The sequence below is a fragment of the Portunus trituberculatus genome, chromosome 22, assembly GCF_017591435.1.
Source record: "Portunus trituberculatus isolate SZX2019 chromosome 22, ASM1759143v1, whole genome shotgun sequence".
In the NCBI taxonomy this organism is placed as follows: Eukaryota; Metazoa; Arthropoda; class Malacostraca; order Decapoda; family Portunidae; genus Portunus; species Portunus trituberculatus.
This window is the reverse complement of record NC_059276.1, coordinates 5,160,276-5,170,275: the sequence shown is the minus strand read 5'-3', so window position 1 is coordinate 5,170,275 and position 10,000 is coordinate 5,160,276. Positions and strand designations below refer to the sequence as shown.

General features: G+C 37.0%; 1 protein-coding gene across 1 annotated transcript in view; it reads right to left on the bottom strand.

Annotated features, from left to right (window-relative positions):
* Positions 1-10,000, bottom strand: part of LOC123507304 (otoferlin-like) — a 162,523-nt gene that overhangs the window by 65,874 nt on the left and 86,649 nt on the right. Inside the window, 1 exon segment of the mRNA XM_045260056.1 lies at positions 396-608. Coding sequence (XP_045115991.1) covers positions 396-608 — 213 coding nt within the window.

Below are 10,000 nucleotides of genomic sequence, written 5' to 3'. Positions count from 1 at the left end.
TCTCATCCATATATCTCCTAATTTCTTCTTGTATCTCATTCATTCTTCTCTTATTACAATTCACTCACTCATTTGCTTCTCCATCTCTCCATTTTCATTTTTTTTTACTCCTTCTCTTGTTATGTTTCTCTATTCCTCCTTCAATTTACTCGCTTACTCACTCATTCCTATTCTGAATTCTTTTTCTCGCTCTTCTACTCATATATTCATTCATTATACTCTCTTTCTCCCTCCACCACAGCTGGATATCACACACACACACACACACACACACACACACACACACACCTGCTAATTCCCTCACTCACTCACTCTCACAACCCTTCTCACTCTTCTCTTCAATCACACACACTGACACACTCCACTCTCACTCACTCATCCACTCTCTCACTCACTTTTTAGCCCTGGCAGTCACCGGAGTGGAGCAGGTGGACTCGTTGTCAGACTGGTTGGAGGAGCAGGCAGATGGAGGGCGGCTCGGGGGTAGCTCCTCTCTGCCAGGCTTCAAACAAGGTTCCTCCTCATCCCCGCTCGTTCCGCCGCCTCTTGACCGCTGCCGCCCAAGACGAACCAGTGAGCGAACCGCCTTCATGCCCACGAAACCTCGGCTGTAGGAATGAAAGAAGGCACGTTAGTATGAGTAGGAAGTACTGGAGACGAAGATAAAGGTAACTGAATATATAAGGGGACTAAGATAGAAGATAATAATAAGGAAGGGACAAGAGAAAAGATAATTAGACGAAATTGAAAAGATGAGATGGCTAAGATAAAAATTAATGATAAAGATGAAAGTACGAGAGAAATGAAGATAGATAGAAGAAACTGAAAGGATGAGGTAGAAAAGATAGAAGAGAAAAACGAAGATAATTAGAAAAAAAAATAAAAGATGAGCTGGGAGAGATATATAAAGAAGGTACGAGAGAAACGAAGATAGATAGAAACCGAAAAGATTAGGCGGGAAAGATAGACAGATAATGATAAGGATAAAAATAAGAGAGAAACAAAGATAGAGAAGAAACTGAAAAGATGAGGTAGGACAGATAGATGAAAGATAACTAAAAAGATGTTAGTACTAGAGACGAAGATAGATTAAAGAAGAAACTGAATAAAATGGATGTAGAAAAGAAAATAGAGGACAATGGAAAAATTAAAGTACTATTAAAGAGACATAGAAGATGCAATATACTGGTTTCAAAATAGAGTGGCAGACGAATAAAACAAGCAACATTTTAAGTGGTTGTAATCAAGATAGGACAAAAAAGTGGCTTAAGCTTAGACTGAAATAAAAAAAAAAAAGAAATTGGTTTTGAAATAGAGTGAGACATGAAAGGAATACACTAAGTAATCATGTCAGAGGTGAGTCATTAGGGAGATTAAAAACAGACAAATGGATGATGAGAATGATGATGGAGAGAGGAAAGACAGAAACTGGTTCACAAGTAGAGCCGCCGTGGTACAGTGGAACCATGCGTGCTTTGGGGTCCGAGGGATCTCCAAGCACACGGGTTCAAATCCTATCCACGGTCCGAGTGTAGGTTGGGCTTCCTCACTCAGGGCAATGGTTGTCTAGCGGGTGGGCTTTGAGATAGGAGGTACCCCAAAAAGTATGCCCCTTAGCCCATAAATTCCAGTGAAATAAATGGTATAAATAAATGAAAAAGAAAGTAGAGAGGCAGAATACTGGAATGGATTCAGTATTCTTATCCTTAGTGCTGAGTCAATATGGAGGTTTGAAGGATCAGACAAGCTTATGGATGAGGATGAGAGGTGGAAATAAGTAGGTATGTTTTATTTATGGACTTTCACGTGTAGGACTGACTTTTGCAGCTCTGTTTTATCTTTATGGAGGGAAGACTGGTGTACGAAAAGGCGGATGAAGAAGAACGATAGATGGGAGGAGGAAGAGAGGTAGTGATAAAGAGTAAAATTATGGAATAGGTGAAAATGCTAGATAAAAAGAAGACAAGTAGAGAGAGAAGGAAGAATATTTGATAAGAAGGGAGGTGAAGGGAAAAAGTAAAGTTATAGAATAAGTGAAAGTACGAGATAGAAAAGAGGAAAAGACACCTAGAGAGTTTATTTAGTACAAAAGAGAGGAGGAAGGATAGATGGAAAGGAGAAATAAGGTAAAGGGTAAAGTTATGAATTAGGTGAAAATACGAGATACAAATGCGGAAAAAGACAAGTAGAAAGAATAGTTAGTACGAAAAAAAGGAGAAAGGATGGCTGAAAGGAGAAATGAGGTGGTAAGAAAGAATAAAATTATGAAAAAGTGAAAATATGAGATACAAAGGGAGGAAAAACACGAAGAGACAATATTACTGATTACGAAAAGAGAGGAAGAGGAAGGATAGATGATAAGGAAAGAAGAGATGGTGAAAAAGAGCAAAATTATGGAATAGGTAAAAATACAAGATAGAATCGCAGGAACGAAATGTAAAGACAACATTATCAATTACGAAAAAAAGAGAAGGAGAAAGGATAGATGATAGAGAGAAGGGAAGTGAAGGGAAAGAATAACTAGTAAGAGAAAAATGAAAGTACTAGAAAGCAGGAAAGACACGTAGAGGCAAGACGTGTCAGTACATAAAACAGGACAGAATCAAGGGATGCAGGACAGAAACAAGGGATGTGATAAGAAAAAAACACAAGCAAGAGGTGAAAATAGAGAAGGGACAAGATAGACCAGAGAGAAGTGTAAAGGAACATCAACAAAGACGTAATGGTAGAATGAGAACAGATGGCATGAAGGGAGAAGGGAGGAGAAGGTACATTAGTAAGGAAACAAAGAGTGAGACTGGTGGAGAGAAATGTACACGAAGGGAAAAATGAGAGGAGCTACATTAGTATGGGAGGAAGGAAGGACTGAGGGTAGAAGGATACGAAGGATGGATAGCATGGAGATGGGAGGTGGAAAGAAGGTATATTGGTATGGATGGGGGGAATAAAAGGCGCAGGATATGGGAGGCAAGCCAGATAGATGGCGGGAAGATGGCGTAAAAGAGTAAGGTAAGGGCAGAATGGAGAGAGAGAGAGAGAGAGAGAGAGAGAGAGAGAGAGAGAGAGAGAGAGAGAGAGAGAGAGAGAGAGAGAGAGAGAGAGAGAGACAGAGGCCAGATTGAAAAGACGCGTTAATAGGAAAGGAATAAAAGAGCGCAAGAAACAAAATTTAAAAGGAAGGTTGATACAGAAGAAAGGGAAGAATAGAATCATTAAGAAAATATTTTGCGTTACATGGACAAAGTGGTGTTAATTTTCACACACGAGACGAAAAACGTAAAAAAAAAAAAAAAAAGAAAGACCGAAAGGAAAAAGGAAACAGAATTGAAAAGGAAAGTTAATATGGATGAAAAGAAAGAACACAATCATGAAATAGATCTTTTGTGTTACATGGACAAATTGGTGTTAATTTTCACAAACATGAGACGGAAAAAGCACGAAAATAAGAGAGAAATAAAGAAAAAGAGACAAAACTGAAAAGAAAAAAGTTAATATAGGTTAGAGAAAAGAATACAATCATAAAACAGATCTTTTGTGTTACGTGGACAAATTGGTGTTAATTTTCACAAACATGAGACGGAAAAAGCACGAAAATAAGACAGAAATAAAGAAAGAGACAAAACTGAAAAGAAAAAAAGTTAATATAGGTTAGAGAGAAGAATACAATCATAAAACAGATCTTTTGTGTTACGTGGACAAACTTATGTTAATTTTTACACACACGAGACAAAAAGTTAAGAAAATAAAATAGACGTAAACGAAAAAGAGAAGCAAAACTGAAAAAAAAAGGTTAATATAGGTACAAGAGAAGAATACAATCATAAAATAGACAAATTGATGTTAATTTCACACACACGAGATGAAAAGATAAGAAAATAAGACAGACGAAAACGAAAAAGAAAAACAAAACTGAAAAAAAGTTAATATAGATAAAAGGAAGAAATACAATCATGAGGTAGACCTTTTGTGTTACGTGGACAAATTGGTGTTAGTTTTCACCCACACGAGACACTGAAAAGCGAGATGAAAGGTAAAATAAATAGAAAAAGGAGAGAGGTATGATTGAAAAGGCATGATAATGAATGAAAGAAAACTCATGAGGTAGATTTCTTGCTATACGTGAATAAATTGGTACTAGTTTTCACCCACATGATATACGAACAAATAAAATAATAAGATATAGTAAAAGAGGAAGAAAAATATTGAAAAGGAGTGTAGATATGGATGGAATAAAGGAATGCAGTTATGTGGTAGCCATTCCCCGTTACAAGGACTAAATAGTGTTAGTATTCGCCCCACAAGAGTCAAAAAAAGTAAGACATAAGGTTAGACAGACAAATGAGGCGAAAAGCAAGATTGAAAATGCAGTTTATATAGATGAAATAAAAGAATACAATTGTGTGGTACTTTTCAGCGTTACAAGGATGAAATAGAAGAGACAACAAGAAGAAGGAAATAAGTTAGGACAGAGAAAGAAAAATGACAAGATCGAAAATGCAGAAAAATGGCAAGGTTTAAAATGGAATCGATATAGGTAAAAAAAATTATAAAAGTACAATTATATGATACTCTTTCAGTGTTACAAGGATAAAATAGTGTTAGTTTTCACCATACAAGAGACAACAAGATGGGAGAAATAAGGTGGAACAGAGAATGAAAAATGGCAAAGTTGAAAATACTATAAAAGTACAATTATATGATACTCTTTCAGTGTTACAAGGATAAAATAGTGTTAATTTTCACCACACAAGAGACAACAAGAGGGGAGAAATAAGTTGGAACAGAGAAAAAAAAATGGCAAAGTTGAAAATAAAGTTGATATAGATAGAAATAACAAAGTACAATCATATGATACTCTTTCAGTGTTACAAGAATAAAACAGTGTTAGTTTTCATCCACACTCCACACTCCACACGCTGCTAAACCCTCGCACCGCCAGCCAAAGTGACACGAGTTTTTAATGGTGTTTTAATGGTTCCAGTGGCAGATTAACAAGATTTCTGCATGGTTAACAGGAGAAACACCCTCGGGAACCTGGCTAATCATTTCCATGGCCTTTGAAAATAGACATAGTGAGAGAGCAAAGCGTTTTAGAACATACCCTGGAACTTGAGAAAACGCCATCTGTGTCTCTCCTGGCCTGATTGCAACACTCCCAGTCAGCGCCTCAGCTTCTCCCAGACACATGAATCTCCCCTTCCTCTCTCTCCCACGTCAGAGAGTCGAGAAAGTGAGGACAGTAAAAATGAACACGAGAAAGGAAAAAAAATGTGAAAAAAAGAAAAGAAATAGGATGAACCGGCAAGGAGAGGAGAAAAGTAAGCAAGAAATATTAAAGGATAACAAAGTGAGACCCGGATAAACACATTAGAAAGTTGTAGGAAAAATGCCAAGAAGAAAATGAGGAAGTGAAGAGAAAGACGAGATGGAGAGATGGAATCAGCTGGCGAGGAATAAAAGAAAATGAGAAGAGAAATAAAAGATGGATAAAATTAAAGGAAGGAAGAAAATGAGAAAGAGGGATAAAGAGAGAAAAGGAGTGAAGGAGAAAGAAGGCAGAGAAGCGAAATGATAAAGAAAGATAAGACAGAAGGAAATAAAAAGAGAAAAAATAAGAGGAAAAGGGAAAAAGAAAAAAAGAGAAAGGGAGAACCAAAAAGGAAAGAACAGAAAAGAAGGAAGAAAGAAAAAGAGAAAAATTTAAAGAGGAAAAAGGAAAAAAGATAAAAAGAAAGAAAAAAGAGAGGAGACGAATAGAAAGACGAAGGGAAAAAAGGAGGTGAAGGAAGGAAGAGAAGGAGGAAAGAAAACGAAAATGACTTGAAAGGAAAACGGGAAATTAGTCAACGTCTAATAAAGGAGGAAAGAAGCTCATTTTTTTCAAGGGGCAAGTTCAAAAAGAGGAAAATATTTAGGCTGGCTCACGTGATGGGAGAAAAAGAGGAAAACTAGGGAGGGAAAAAAAAGAGGAAAAAAAGAGGAAAATGGAGATAAAAAGAGCGAATTATCAGAAGGAAGGAAGGAAAGAATAAGATGATGAAAGAAAAGATAGGAAGTAGGTAAAGGGATGGAAGAAGAAAGGAAGAAAGGGAGGAAGAAAGAGAGAAATAAAGAAAGGAAGGATGGGAAGAAGGAAGAAAAAAATAAAAGGAAGAAAGTAAGAAAGGAAAGAATGATAAAGGAAAATGATGAAAGAAAAAATGATAAAGAAGATACAGAGAGAGAAGAAAGAAAGAAAAAATGAAGGAAGGGAGAAAGAAAGGAAAGAAGGAAGGAAGGAAGAAATAAGAGGAATTAAATGAAACGGAAATAACAGAAGGATGAGAAATAAGATAAAAAAGGAATTAGGTAAAGGAAGAAAGGAGAAAGAAAGGAAGGAAGGAAAATTGGAAGGAACGAACGAACAAAGTAGATGAAAAAGATAAGCTAGAAAAAGAAAACAAGGAAAACGAAGAAAAGAGAAATAAAAACAAAACAACAAAAAGACAAAAGAGAACATGAAGAGAAATGTAAGAAAAGAAAAAGGAAGAAAGAGAGTAGAAAGAAAAAAACATAATACATAATAATAATAAAAAGACTAACAACAACAACAAATAATAATAATAATAATAATAATAATAATCGAAGCAGCAACAGCAAAAATAGAAAAAATATAAAGCAAACTACCAAATTGGAGAGAAAAACATAAATCTCTCTCTCTCTCTCTCTCTCTCTCTCTCTCACACACACACACACACACACACACACACACACACACACACACACACACACACACACACACACAAGTCACGCTGGATCTCATAAACTGAAGATTTTCGTTGGTAAGTAAAAAGATCACACACAGCTCCGTGACCCAACACCAACACTGAGGTCACCTGAGGAACACCAGAGTGACACACCTGAGCCACAGCGAGACAGGTGAGGCCGCAAGGAAAGAGAAAAGAGGAGAGAGGAGAGAGGAAGGAGGAGAGAGAAGGGAGGACAAAGGGAAAAAAGGAGAGACAATAGAGAAAACGAGAGAGAGAGAGAGAGAGAGAGAGAGAGAGAGAGAGAGAGAGAGAGAGAGAGAGAGAGAGTAGCGGCGGGAATACCAAAGGAGGGAACAGGAAAGGAGGAGGAGGAGGAGGAGGAGGAGGAGGAGGAGGAGAAAACGACAGGAAGAAGTGATATCAGATAAGTAAGGGAGGCTGTGTGCTCTCTCTCTCTCTCTCTCTCTCTCTCTCTCTCTCTCTCTCTCTCTCTCTCTCATAAATTGTATCCCACCATTTTTACATGTCGTTCTTTTTTTTATTTCTTTTCACTTTATTTCGTTCTCTATATTTTCTTTTTTTTCTCTCTCTCACTTTTTTCTTTCATTAATTTTTCACTTTCTCCTCTTTCATGCAGACCCTCCAGCTGTTAATTACTTTTACTATCAATACCTCTCTCTCTCTCTCTCTCTCTCTCTCTCTCTCTCTCTCTCTCTCTCTCTCTTTTTAATAAAATTTTTAAGAGATCCTGTTTCACGCTTCTTGAGATGTAGGGATCGATCGAACACGAGAGAGAGAGAGAGAGAGAGAGAGAGAGAGAGAGAGAGAGAGAGAGAGAGAGAGAGAGAGAGAGAGAGAGAGAGAGAGAGAGAGAGAGAGAGAGAGAGAGAGAGAGAGAGAGAGAGAGAGAGAGAGAGAGAGAGAGAGAGAGAGAGAGAGAGAGAGAGACAATGCTATCAGACTCACATGTTTATGTAGACAGGTAATTCTTTATGTTCACACCTGAAGCGTTAATTACCGGTGTGTGTGTGTGTGTGTGTGTGTGTGTGTGTGTGTGTGTGTGTGTGTGTGTGTGTGTGTGTGTGTGTGTGTGTGTGTAGACTTAATAAAATGCGGTAAACTTTTTCCGTATATTTAATAAAGGCGGGAAAAGTTTCTAATAAACATATATCATAATGTGCCACGGATATTTCCTGGACCCTGTGAAATGTGGCAACGTTATCTGTAGACTAACACTGCTACGTGGTGACTTATTAATAGAGACTCCCACCACATTCAGAAACGCCTCGTACTCTCAATACGACAATTTTCCAAGACCACAGAGACGACTAGAACGGTTTTCATTACAGTTTTTCCTAATGATAAACTAGAAACCTTGCCAGCCCATCACCAGAACAATAAAAGCACCCTAAAAAAAACATGAGTATCTTCAACTGGAGCCTTTGTAAAGCAGTGATGGTGAGAGAACAAAGCGTTTTAGAATACAGACCTCCGAAATGTGTCACTCCAGCCACAGATATGCTGAAATACGTAGCAGGTAAAACTGGAGAAGAACAAACGCAAACACTTACAGACAATTAGACAGGCAGAACCAGTGACAGGTAAAGAAACAAACCTAACCACAGACTAAAATAAACAGACGGGCTATACTCACTAACATATAAGACAAAGCCGTTGACAGACAAACGAACATAAAAGTCACACCAACTAACATAAAACCAAACATAGAAAATCATAGACAAACAAAACAGAGAAACAGACTCGCTGACAGACAAACAGTAAGACATATCCACTGATAGATGAACACAAAAACATAACCAGTAACAAATTAACACACACAGAAACACAACACACAAAAATAATCAGAGACACAAAAAAAGGCGCAGAGGACCACTCGGATGTAAACAGACTAAACACACATTACCCCCTTCAGTACTGGGACGCATTTTTACCATGAGTTTGTGTATGATGAGACGATTTTATTGACATTAGGAAGGGTCTATAGAGGTCAGAAGATTAATGGCCAGAGACTTCACTATCTTAATCCACCACATAAGTTTCTGAAGCTGTATAAAATCACCAAATAGTAAGCAGAATTTATAAGAAAACGCGTCCTGGTACTGAAATTGGTAACACACTGAGGCGGCAAACACATAACCCTCGGCAGTATGAAATAAATAGACGAAAAAAAAAGAAAGAACAAAATGGAACGTTCTTTAACCACAATAAAACACCAAAAACGTGCTTCAGATAATACAAACGTTTCCTTAACCATTTCAGTACCACGACGCGTTTCCATCTTCATTTTACTATTTGGTGATTATATACAGCTTCAGAAACTCATGAAAGGGATTAAAATACTAAAATCAGTGACCATTAATCCTCTGACCTCCATAGACCTAATGTAAATAAAATGGTTAATCGTACACAAAAGTCAAGGTAAAAAGGTGTTATAGTACTGAATGATTTAAGATTAAACACGATGAAAAAAAGACGAAACATATTAAAACCGTTCACTTCCAGGTAGGCATGACCTCAGAGGGTAAAGGAAACCAAAACACGGCAATCCTTTGAGCTAAACAATGCTGGGAGGGAAACTTACACATTGTTAAAAGAAATCGTTGCAGAATGTTGAAAAATATGGCACAGGACGAGGAGGAAACAGAAGGAGAAGGAGAAGGAGAAGAAGAAGAAGAAGAAGAAGAAGAAGAAGAAGAAGAAGAAGAAGAAGAAGAAGAAAAAAGAAGAAGAAGAAAGGAAGAAGAGAAGAAGAAGAAGAAGAAGAAGAAGAAGAAGAAGAAGAAGAAGAAGAAGAAGAAGAAGAAGAAGAAGAAGAAGAAGAAGAAGAAGAAGAAGAAGAAGAAGAAGAAGAAGAAGAAGAAGAAGAAGAAGAAGAAGAAGAAGAAAAAAAAAGGAGAGAGAAGAAGAAGAACAAGAACAACAACAACAACAAGAACAAGAACAACAACAACAACAACAAGAAGAAGAAGAAGAAGAAGAAGAAGAAGAAAAAAAAAGAAAAAAGGAGAGAAGAAGAAAAAAAAGAAGAAGAAGAAGAAACAGAAGACCAAAAGAAAGAAAAGAACGAAGAAGAAGACGAAAAAGAAAAAGAAGAATAAAAAAAAAAAAGAAGAAGAAGAAGAAGAAGAAGAAGAAGAAGAAGAAGAAGAAGAAGAAGAAGAAGAAGAAGAAGAAGAAGAAGAAGAAGGTGATGATGATGATGAAGAAAAAGAAAGAAAACAAGAAATTGA